At 46.2% G+C, this 12,142-nt stretch overlaps 2 protein-coding genes across 2 annotated transcripts in view; one reads left to right on the top strand and one right to left on the bottom strand.

Annotated features, from left to right (window-relative positions):
- Nucleotides 1–3,394, bottom strand: part of LOC136057059 (uncharacterized) — a 29,963-nt gene extending 26,569 nt beyond the window's left edge. Inside the window, exon 1 of the mRNA XM_065749560.1 lies at nucleotides 3,294–3,394. Within this exon, the coding sequence (XP_065605632.1) occupies nucleotides 3,294–3,309 (16 nt within the window). The 5' untranslated portion in view covers nucleotides 3,310–3,394. The remainder of the gene's footprint in view (nucleotides 1–3,293) is intronic.
- A 2,006-nt stretch (nucleotides 3,395–5,400) lies between these two features.
- On the top strand, nucleotides 5,401–11,854 carry LOC136056984 (2-epi-5-epi-valiolone synthase-like). The gene is made up of 5 exons (XM_065749416.1): nucleotides 5,401–5,589; nucleotides 6,997–7,630; nucleotides 8,462–8,695; nucleotides 9,366–9,618; nucleotides 10,357–11,854. Exons 1-5 carry the CDS (start codon nucleotides 5,420–5,422, stop codon nucleotides 10,455–10,457), a joined length of 1,392 nt encoding a protein of 463 aa, XP_065605488.1. The 5' UTR covers nucleotides 5,401–5,419; the 3' UTR covers nucleotides 10,458–11,854.
- The last annotated feature ends 288 nt before the right edge of the window (nucleotides 11,855–12,142 follow it).

Below are 12,142 nucleotides of genomic sequence, written 5' to 3'. Positions count from 1 at the left end.
ACTGAAAAAAAACCTAACAAAAACATGCACCTAATTCACCTTTCTTTGGCTCCTGTTGAGCTACGACATCACAGAGTAAGATGTGGTTCTGAAAAATCCTCCCGCTCCTCAAGTGTCAGAGCACGTGTGGGGTTATGAAAGCCCCAGTGAGAGCAGGTCTGAGATGCAAGACAAGCCAGCTGTGAGCACACCCCGGGTGGAGAAGATTGCCCCAGGCAAGATTTTATTCTCTGTGGCAGAAAAGTTGCTGAAAACAAAGTGATGCAGGCCAGAGCCACAGTCAAGGACACGTTTCCTCAGGAGGACTGGCCCAGATGGGCCCAGCAGCTGTAGGGCCATCCATGACATGTACCTCAGACTTCCCTCTTCTCCATTTCTTTACTGTCTACTCAAAATGCCAATTTGGATGTACTCATCAAACGCTGGGTCTCACTGGTGTCCTAACTGCTGTCATCTTCCTGATGACGATCTGGTGTTAGCTTCCAGCCAAGTAGTAGCAGGACAGAAGAATATTGTGTTGTTTTTTATGTATACCTTCTCTCTCTGAGGGTTTCAAGGGATAAATCTGAGATGGATAGATGGAGCAACTCCATGTTCTCAATCAGGGACATGAGGATAGTCAGGCCTTCTCATTAAGGATGTGGCTATATAGAATGTCTCCTACTTCATGTCTTTGGAAATGAGGAAAGGTCTAAACCTCCCCAAAGGTCTGCTTCTCAGAGCAGAGTATCTCAGCTTTCTGTAGCTACTAAGATGACAACCATGCAGTCTTCTGGGACAACTTTTCTCATTTTCATTAGCCAAGTTACAAGCAATACGAAAGCAGACAAGGAACATAAATAACACATTTCCTTTACATGCGAATTGCAGTGATGGAGCAAACTTGAAGGTCATCTGTACAGCACCATGCCCACAGCAGCAGCACAACCTTACACAGAAGCAAGACAGATTTTGGACAGATAGTGCAGCCCCTGATTTACAGCTCATGTTGATATCCCACTATCAGGGGCAGCTCACTCCTCTCTCAGCACTTTTTGAGTTAATGGTCAGTACAGAAGCAACCATTCCCTTCCCAGACCTTGCCAGGTCGTTGACTTCAGCAGACTCCCCCCACCCCAGCTCAGCTATGTGCTGTGTGACAACACAATATCGTTCTGTAACGTTTTCACCACCTCCGGGCTCCTGCCACGTGTCTGCAAGATGCTGGGTGTCAGGAGCTGCCTTCTCCATCATTTCCCTGCCAAGCACTCTGAGGCTTTCTGCTAATTTAGCGGAAGAAACACGTGTTTATAATCCATGTTGGATTTCAGCAGTCAACACGTTTCACTCCTGGATGAGTAACAGACAAGGATGCTCTGTCACTCAGGGAGGGGGAAAGGATTTACTGCCAGCTGTTTTGTAACCTGTGTTATAACACCAACTGCAAGCACCACGAAGTGCTCCGAGACAACAGCAGTGTGCAGTACATGCCAAAATCAGCTCCACACCAAGGATTATACAATCTTTTCAGGAAGTGCTCTTTTTTTTTTTTTTTTTTTTTTTAACAGCCCTGGTGATGCTTAGGGCCAACAGCAGAGGTCAGGATTGCCTTCGTTTATGCAAGGGCCAGACAAGCTGGAGCAGAGCCCAGGGCTGGCTGTGCACAGGGCTCCAAGCAGTAAGGTGAAGGAAAATTTATGCAACTGCTTTTTTCCTGTGTAACTGCAGGGAGAGTCCTTCAGTTTTAGTGCGTAGTTTTGCACTGCCCTAGGAAAACAGCTGAACAAGCACAAACACTCAGTTGTATCTCCTGGTTGCTTATCCATGGTTCTATCTACGCACAGACATCTTTCCAACCTAATTGTGCATCGTCTTTTTCATGAATATAGGGAAAACCAACAAAACTCTTTTACTCTACAAGTGAAATCAAACCTTTCCAGCGTGGATTTAGATGGTGTTTATTTGGATATTGGGAGCTCAGCCAGAAAAGAGGAAGGTGATGTACTGTTTGCAGAGAGTTGCCCAGAAAAAAAACCACGGAGTGAAGACAAACATGAAAAAGAAGAGTCTGAATTTAATAGAAGCCAAGCAAAGATGCTGCATCCAGAGATGTGAGGCTGAGTATTTCCCGTTTGGGCCATCCTTTCAGCCTCCACACTGCTTGTGCAGCTCCAGCATTGAGCTGGGAAGAGCTCTGCTCCAAGCCATGCAGAGCACTGGAGCTGCACCAAGCAACTCAGGTGCTTCTTTGGCAGGAGCTGCCTGGCACTGAACACCTGGAAATCTGATAAAAACCTTGGACTTGGGAGCCTCATATCATCTTCCCAAACAATTCCAGCTGTCGTATTTACTAGTTCACCTTGGGCATCAGTAAAGCTCATTGCTACACTCACCACTTTCTCTTAGTGTATGACTACAGTAAGAGTGCTAACAGTAGGGATTCTCAGGAGTCTCTGGCGGAGGACATGCAAAAGCATACCTTTATTTCTGTACATAGCAAAGGATTCTGTGTGGCAGTGGGAAGCCATACACACTAACAGTCAGTTCCAAGGCCTGAGGCAGTCTAGGAGAGCCCTTCAACAGCTTCAATGGGCTTCAAATCTGTCTGCAAGAGAACAAAGTCTGCGTTCAGAGCAGCCCAAGTTCCCATGAGCAGTTGTTGGTTTTAGAAAACAGCCAAAAGAGGCAGCAAATATCTTACTGCACGGGCCATTCCCAGCATACTCAGCTACCAGAGCTAGCACAAAGGCTAAAGCTGCAGAAAACATACTGGTATAAAACAAGCATCCCAACCCATTCAAAATTACAGCCAGATCTCCATTTGGTACTGCAATGTCCACTCTTCCATTTAACATTGCCCCATTTTCCTATTCCTTTCTCTCAGGACTGCCCTCCTCTCCTGACTTCAGGTTCATGCAGTCCCTCCTCCTCTGTTCAGCACCAAACTCTTGTCCCCACACATGCCTTTTCTTCCAAGCACAGAGTCTGGGAGCCAAGTCTGGGACATCCCATGGCATCCCCTCCTGGGACGAGGAGGGGATGCCATGGGATCCGTGAACCCGTCCAGACCCCTGAGCTCTTCTCCTCACTCAAGACATCAAAACCTTTTTGGACACCCAGCCCAACTGTCACCCTGGCTGTCACGTGGCACTCATGCCAGTTATTGCCTGTTAGGTGAAAGTCTCTCCCTGCTCACTGCTGGAGAAATCAGAGAGTACCCACAGATCATCTCAGTCACCAGTTTGCTAACGCTTTCAAGTAGCTAAAGCCTAAAGCATGCATGGAGGGCTGCAAGCCCCAAGCAGGGAGGTTACCTGCAGGACGCTGCATGTTGTTTCTTGTCCCTGTGACAGTCCTGAGGTTCCTGGTGAGCAGTATTTCTTCTTGTTGCAGTGCAGCACTGCCCCAAGTTGGGCTGCCCCCTGCCAGCAGTGAGATCCAGCAGCGTCTGACACTGGAGAAGGGGGAAAAAAATGGCAACTTTCAGTGCCTGTGCTTTACGTAACAACAACGTTCACATCCGCACCTGGGGAAGCTGCTGGTACTCGAGGAGATAATCAGCAATTTCATAACCTGGTTACGTAGCACAGACATGTCCCAGCTAAGCCATCAGATGTGGAGCTGCAGATGCCCCAGGACTTCATACCCTGGCTTATTTACAAGTGGCCCATGGAGGAGGTTACCCCAAACAGCACCCAGCTCACCTCGTGCCTGGGAGAAGCACAATCCACATCTGAGTTCATCCCATGGGCAAAGCTGCTGCAGCTAGGGAAGCATGAGAAGGAGGTAGCCTTTGGCCACAACAGATGGGCATTGGAAAATATGTTTGTCACCTTCTAAAATGGAATACAAGTCATTTGGATGCCCCTCTAAATAGATTAAGAAAATATAAATGGAAAATAAATGAATGCTAAGGACAAAAGAGCATAAGAAAAGCAAATAAAAGAAGTCCTAACGCTCAGGAGAGTGCTATTAATCAAAACAAATAAACAAGATGTAGAGGACAGATCTCCTTGCATGCCTAAGATTATTCCAGTTTATAATTTAGTAAACAACAAACTGCATTAAACCTGCAGCCTCTGTAGGAAGAGATGCAAATTGTGTTTGGATTGGGAGTTAAAATTTCAGATGAGTATTTGGTAAACAGGCTAAGAGCTTTAACATGCCACCCGTTCCTTCCTCCACTAGCTTTGGAGGTGACTTTGAGCATGGTGCTTCTCTTCTGGTGGACTCTATTCTCCCCTTCTGTAAAATGGGGATAACAGCTTATCCTCTCTACGAAGTACTTTGCCATCTGCAGATGGAGACAGCAGAGAGAGCTCCGTTTTAGGTGTTACCCCCTCCCTGGAACAGCAGTGCATGGCTTTAAGGGAGTTTATTCTTGCAGCTCTTTTCCAAAGTAAAATTCAATATAAATCCAGGTTCTTGATGAGTTTGGCTGCTATTAAGCCTTTAAAGCAACAAGATCTAGCTCTTACTCAACAGGCTTTCAAAGAACAGTATATTCCAGCCTCTGCTTTTACACTCGTTTTCAGTTTTCCTGGCATTTCTTTCTGCTTTCAGAGGACAGCCTTCACATAAATAGCTGAGGAGAAGGCGAAGATGAGTCTGTGCCTCCAGGCCCTGCTGGTGGAATCACCCCAGGGACCTGGAGCCCTCCCCACAGCATCCTCATGCCTTTGCACTGGGGCAGTGAGCTCTCTCCAAGAGCTTAGGAGAAGATGTGGCATTTTCTTAGCACAACTGGGTGAAAACTGCAGCGAGCCCAGCAGATCAGGAGAAGGTTTCATCACTGAGGCCACACTGCTAATTTTTCCATTTGTAGGGAAACTTCAGTGTGTGTCAGAATCCCAGGGCAAACGAATCAAAATTCTGCTCATCCCCAAACAGCCCTGCAGGGGTCAAATGGCCTCTGATTGCTTTTTGAAACCTACGGTTATATCTGAAAACAACAAAAAACTCTTCTCATTGCTCGATGCAAAGCTGGGAATGGGAATTTGAAGCAGCCAGTGCTGAACCCATCCTGGGGATGCATTCCTGCTCCCATCTCCCTCTTGTAAGAGAAGGTCAGAGCCACAGAGTCTCCATGCAAAAAAACAAAAAAGGAATTTCCTCAACAGCACCGAGAGTCACAGAATTTGTTTTTGTACATCAAATTTGCTGCAGGGCATCATGTTAGATATTAATTCATGCACTCCTGTTGTACTTCTTAGGCATTATAAAACTAGCTGATTATACAACCCCATTCTGGTGCCTGCACGTGTCTTCAGATGCTGCGAACACTCCTAACTCGCATCTCAGATTAGATAATCTTCGTTTTGTAATTGCTCTCCGTGCCACCTCCCCTTCCAACATCTGGTCACCTGGAGACTTTAAAAAGCACCTCAAAGGCACCCAGCTACATGAGATCTCCTAGCAGAGGTCTGGCTTTCCTAGAAACATGCCCGTGTCAGAAGAGGGTTTTGTGCCAATGGCTGCGGCCACAGCACCCGAGGAGCCCCAGCAGACAGACTTCCAATTGGTGCGAGTCAAGAGTACATGGTGCCGGGTCAAGAAAGGAGAAACCCCTTCAAGTCTCGAGGACAAGATAATTCTTTCTGAAGCAAAAATGTAAGTATAGAAGCTCATGTTGCCCCCAGTACATTGGTGAGAGTGCTGGACAGCTCTGGCTACGCAAAGCACGCTGTGTCCCTAGCAGGATGAGTCTCAGATGAGCTAACCTTCAACAAGGGAGATGTTCAGCTGCAAATTCTCTGCTGCTTTCATACAGCTGATGTGCTGTGATGGGTGTTGATTGTGCCATTCAAAGCCAATTCCACCAACTGACATCCAAAATCGTTGTGTCTCTTAAGAGTCACATGCTGGAGATAAATGCACATGCAGCACAATTACAAATTAGAGACATGTTTGTGCATTAAAATGTGCACATTAATACTTTCAGTAATAGTGTGTTTAAAAAGGCCAGGATAATTTTTTGGAAGGTATAAATCTACACTGCTTTTCTTTAACTCTTAAAAGAGTTAGGTCCAGATTCAGAGGCAGTTTGGTGTCTAAGAATGCAGACAAGTGCCTCTGAGAACTGTAAGAGGAGGTTCAGGCATGTGGAAAGAAATCAGGCACGTAGGGAAACCTGATTATCCAATGAGCCATCCATTCATTCAGAAAACAAAGTGGAGTTTCACAGAAACTTTCCGTTTTTATCCAGCTGCAGATGAAGAGTCTCATCAAATACATTTCACAGTTTCATTTTTTCCCTTATTGCCATTACTATTATCCTTTCCTAATTCACAGCAAACTGAAGAAGCCTCCTGTTCTTCTTCCCTTCCCAACAGCAGAAGTGACCAATAGACAGCAGGGCTGTGCCCTTTGCTGCTTAGGTTGATATGCCTGCTAACTTTTCTTTGTCCCTCATAAATTCAGTTCAGAAATCTTTCCCAACTCTCAAGTCACTTTATTTCCCTGTCTAGGAGCACTTCCTATTTCTAACATACCTTTATTTATTTATTTATTTATTTATTTATTTATTGAGAAACAGCGATCCACTCTTACCAATTCATGGCAGAGATACTACTTTCTATCTAAGTCTGTGTGTGCATAAGTGATGGTAGATGGGAAGAAGTCAACTCTTATCACTTAACATCTACCAGGAAGAGGAGGTTTCCTTGATAAAAATCTTTGAAAAACATTGAGAATCATTTCTCCCTTCCCTTCTGGGAAGCTGAAATTATTCTTCTGGGGTTTTCTGCTGTTTTGTTGACAAACGAGAACTGGAAGGGAAATGACTTAATTCTTCAGCCCTTCTGGTTCTGTTTTGTCAACGTCACATGGAATTTCATCCATCTGACCTTTCACTAAGGCATGATGGGGTTTATCCATCTTGCAGCCCCACACTTCTGCGGTGCGCCGGCAGAAATGTCATGTGTTCCCCACCCTTGGCTACCTCCTTAAACTAGTTCAGACATGCAGAGTACAAGAGGGATATAACGATTACAAGTTATGTTTTCTCATCCTTCCCAGAGGTGAATGTGTCTCTGAAGGTGGGATTTCCTGGACAATTGAAGCTCCCATTTATTTTTGCTACAAAGTGGTAGAAACACACAACATCCTGGATCCCTCTAACACTACTCTTCTCTGGGGTCACACCACTGACACCCAGCAACTCGAGCTAAGCACCGGTGGCAAAAGGAGGCTGAGGCGCTTTATCGTCATAGATGAAGTCGTGAATGAACTTTACGGCTCCAAAGTCCGGTGTTACTTTGAAGAGAACAACGTGCAGCACAAAATCCTCGCCCTGCCTACCACCGAAGAAACGAAATCCATGGACCTGGTCTTGAACATCCTGCAAGAAGTCCAGAAGTTCAGCATTGACAGGCGTACAGAGCCCATCATTGCCATCGGAGGAGGTGTTTGCCTGGACATTGTAGGGCTAGCTGCTTCCCTCTATAGAAGACGCACTCCTTACATCCGTGTCCCAACCACCCTCCTATCCTACGTTGACGCCAGCGTGGGAGCAAAGAATGGAGTGAACTTCCTCCAGTGCAAGAACAAGCTTGGGGGATACACTCCCCCAGTAGCTAGTTTCCTGGATAGATCCTTCATTCAGAGCATTCCTCGGCGACACATCTCCAATGGCCTTGGGGAAATCTTAAAGGTATGATCTCCTGCAACTGCAGCTTTTAAATCTGAAATACTCATAAGATATTTATCAGCATCTACAGCATTATTTAGGCAGCCTTGTGGGCTCTAAGGCGGGCCACCAAGGCTGCAATGGTACCTGTAACTCTGTATATATATCTATATAGGTATATATAGTTGCAACCACTAAATTTGCTAGAACATCCCTTATACACTATGTAAACAAACTTCCAAACTCAAGGCCAGATATAAACACAGGGCAAAACCAGGGAAGAAAGAGGCTGATCTGTAGCACTTTTAAATGAACTGCTTGCAGACAATTTGAGGCTCATTATATGGGGAATTAATAATTTGCAAGATCATTCACACCTACCCTGAGGGATATTTTGAGTTATTAAAATTACCTGGGAAATGCACAGTAAATGATTTTACGCCTGAAGAACTTGGAAAACTTTTGATAAAGCAGAGTTCAAACTGCTCAAGTGTATTAAAGTAAGAGCTCATCAGTAGCATTTTTCTGTGCTTGCATGATGTGAACTCCCCAGGATATCTGGAAGTTTCTGGCAGGCACTGGGAAAACCCAGTTCCCAATGCAGGAGGGCCATAATGCCAGAGACAGAAAGAGAGAAAAAAAACCCTTTCTGAACCCTCATATTCTGCGCATAGCAGTACTTTCCCAACTTCTCTTCCTCAAAGAGTAAAATTTGCCCTTGTACCAAGTGCACAGATATTTCTTTGCCAACATGCAGCACAGTTGTACTTCACTCTATTGAAAAATTATGTTGTCAGCAACATGTACAAGGATCATGTAGTTAATTATGATTGCCTCTCCTGTTCTTTAATCTAGATGGCACTCATGAAGCACAAGGGGCTGTTTGACCTGCTCAAGAGCCATGGGAAATACCTGCTGGACACCAAGTTCCAGTCTTACAGTGGCTCTGCCAATCGTGGGGATGCTGCACTGCAGACCACCAGGATTGCCATTGAAACCATGCTGGAGGAGCTGGCTCCCAACCTCTGGGAGGATGACCTGGACAGACTGGTGGATTTTGGTCACCTTATAAGCCCAGAGCTGGAAATGGTGAGTGACATGCTCCATGCCACAATACCTCATTAAAAATAAATAAATAAAGTCATACTCAAACAGCAGCATGAAAACTTAGTGTATAAGTAGCTCAGGCAAACACAATAATTGAACAAACTGCAGAGCACCCAATCCAGCCTGGTCCTATTGGCTCCAGGAGATGCTTTTTGTTGCCCCATTTCCTCCAAAGCCCAGCTGTGCTTCTTATTTGGGAAGATGCTATTGCTTTCTTAACAGGCATTTACCAAGGCACAGAGGTGACCAGATTTCAGTGGAGCCATTAGAAACTGCCTGCACAAAGTGCAGGAGTTCAAAGGCATGGAGGCTGCAGGCCATTTTGCTGGGGGGATATTGCCACTGAGAAATGAATGTGGAGAACTAGACCTTATGCAAAATTCAGAGCTCTTCTCCCCATCTTATTGTGCACTTTATCAGTAATTTGAACGGGAGGAGAATTGGATCCTGGATCCCTGTGGGAGATTTAACACGCCATTAATCACATGTAAAAGAGACCATCCTCTGCAAGCCATAAATCACAAGATGCGAACCCCTAGCATACTACTACAGCTTGGGCTGAATGTTAGTGGGGTACTTCACACAAATAACTACTTATTTCCTCTTTGGCAACCCAACCCTTTCTTCCCACCCACCCTTTGCTCCGTTTCAGAGGGTTTTGCCATCGCTCATGCACGGAGAAGCCGTGACCATTGACATGGCGTTCATGACTTACGTGGCCCACGCGCGGGGGCTGATCACGGCGGACGAGAAGGAGCAGATCATCCAATGCATGCGGGGCCTGGAGCTGCCGGTGTGGCACGGTGCCTGCAGCTGGACCCTCATCCAGGCAGCACTGAGGGAGCGCCTGCGCCATGGAGGGGGGATGCCCCGCATGCCACTGCCCACCGGCCTTGGCGTGGCAGGTACAGAGCACAGGGATGGGCTAAAGAGCATGATGGTGGTGTTCATGGTGCTGCCCTAGCATCTCAGCAATCCTGCTGGGAGGCTGAGCCCTCCTGCATGAGTGCCAAGAATGGACCAAGACGCAGTGGGTCACATCTGAGGGGAGGCATCATGGCAGCCTACAGCTCCCTCACAAGGGCAGGAGCTGATCTCTGCTCTCTGGTTGGGTGTAAGGGAAAGGCGGGCATAGCCTTGAGCTGCTGGAGCTCAGGGAGCATTGAGACACCACTCTCAGCCATAGGGTTTGGGTGTGGAATCAGGGGTTGGGTGGTGACTGACCAGTTTGCTTTGCAAGCCAATGGTCTAAACACAGTTTTCGGACAGAAAAACCATCAGTGTTGTATGAGAAAAAAGGTCCTTCATCATACTTGGAAATAGTTGTTAAATAGTTCTTGCCAAAAGGAAGGTAGCATGTCTAGAGCTAACGCTGGAGAGCAAAACATCTGTTCAGCATTTCAGGTGAGATATCCTTATCCACAAGACATTAAAAACCTTAACACAGAAGCAATGCATAGAACCAAACTGCAAACTTACATCCATACCCAGAGTATTTCCACCAAGCTCAGCCTCTGTGCACTCACAAGAAACTAGGCTCTTACAAACTGCTCAGAGGAGCTGCCCTCCTCCTAGTGAATTATCACATACGAGCAGGAGAAGCTTCTCTGGACACCCAGCTAACTCCAAGCCTTCTTTTACAGAGATATTCAACGACACCAGCGAGGAGACGCTGAAAGTTGCCTACAAGCTGTGGGTTAAGGACTGCAGGACAGTGCTGGAAGAGGGGACAGCCGCCCTGTGAGCACTGCACGGCTGGGCCCAGCACCCTGCCTGCTGCCAGAGCTGCTCAGCATCGTGGGTGGGTGGGCAGGGCTGAATTTAAAGCAGTGGCACCTGCAGAATTATGAAAGCCTCCAAGCTGCCTGGAGCTAGGACAGCGGCCTAGTCTGCCTGTTGTGATTGCTGTAGTTAGAAGGGAACTCGTTAGAGTTGGGTTGTGCTCACAAAGGGATCACTCACAAATGAAACAAACCATGCCCATACTGTAGTTCTTAGCAGCTTCGTGTCTCCTCGAGTGGGAAACTTGTTCCCTTCATTGGTTAATCCATGGCGTTGCCCTGTGCTGTCCCACTGCCACCCATTGGGTTTCTCAGTCAATAGGCGTAGCTGGCTGTTAGACCTTAGGAAAGAAGCAGAGCCTTGAAGGCACCAAATAAAATTCCCATGCTATACCAAAGTGGGGTACGTCCCCTCTCTGGTTCTGGCATTCTGAGTTCTTTTCATTCTCTTTCATTCAAAAACCAGAAACAGTGACGGGATTTCCCCACTGCATGTGGGAAGGGTCACCTGCAGCAGACAAGAGAAATCAGGGCATGCCCAGCAAGTATTTCACCTCCAAAAAGCCTCAGTGCCACATCTGTGGCAATGTCATCCTTCTCCCTGGAGGTTGAATCAAAGGAATCACAATCCACCAACAGCCTTTGAATTATTTACAGCATTATTTTTTGTTTGTTAGTTTCCTAATATCTTCTCAGTTTGTGCTGATGCGTTGGATTCTGTTTTGCTGAAGTAATAAAAGCTATTAAAACTGGAGAACTTTTAGAATAATGATTCCATTGCTACACACAACACACGCATGTATATATGAGCACGTGCTCAAGGGACAGATCACTTGAGTTATTCAGTGTGACACTTAGGGGCCCAAAGGCACTTAAGCACTCCAGCCCCTTGGGAGCCCAAGTAGTCACTCCACACAGTCCAACAGGAACCCAAGCAGCCACAACTCACGTGCCCACCAGAAGCCCAACATCTAAGAGCCATTTGAGGCTGGTGATGGGGACACAGCTGTGGGTCACAGCCAGCTGTCCCCACACACAGGTTCTCAGGAGCTGGTGTGTGTGTACAACACATCCCAGGAAGTGGAGCAGAATTAAGACTGGAAAAAAAAAAACAACACCTGATTATTATTTTTGTCCTCCTCCTGCTGCAGGTGACAGAACACAAGCAACCTCTGACATGCTTGGTTGCCTAGCAGCAGACAACCACATTTTTAATTACATACTAAAATATGCTAAAGAACATAAAAAGGCTGTGTGACTAATACTTGTATATCAAGAAAGGCATGTGACAGCAACTAAATCGCTTCAGCATCTGATAAAGAGTGCCTCTGCCAGGCTTGTCACTGAAAGATCAGGGGAAGGAGGCAGAAAGTATTACTAATAAAGTAGAGACTTTTTAAAATACACCTCGTTGTTTGTTTGTGTTTGTCTAGTATGATATTTTTTTTTCATTTTTGCAGCTTTAATTCCGAATTATTATCTAGAAACTCTGCTTATTTTCCCGTTACCTTCCACCACACATTGCTCCAAGATGTGGAAAGCCGTGCAGGACCCAGTTGCACTCTGCCTGATGTAAGTCCTTCATGGAGATGTTTGCACAACATTGCATCAGCAGTGGGAAAGCCTTTGGGGGTCCTTAACTATGTGC

This window comes from Cyrtonyx montezumae, unplaced genomic scaffold (genome assembly GCF_038088225.1).
Source record: "Cyrtonyx montezumae isolate F1298 unplaced genomic scaffold, pur_monq_1.0 scaffold_6, whole genome shotgun sequence".
In the NCBI taxonomy this organism is placed as follows: domain Eukaryota; kingdom Metazoa; phylum Chordata; class Aves; order Galliformes; family Odontophoridae; genus Cyrtonyx; species Cyrtonyx montezumae.
Note: the sequence above shows the minus strand (reverse complement) of the source record. Positions and strands in the feature narration are given on the sequence as shown.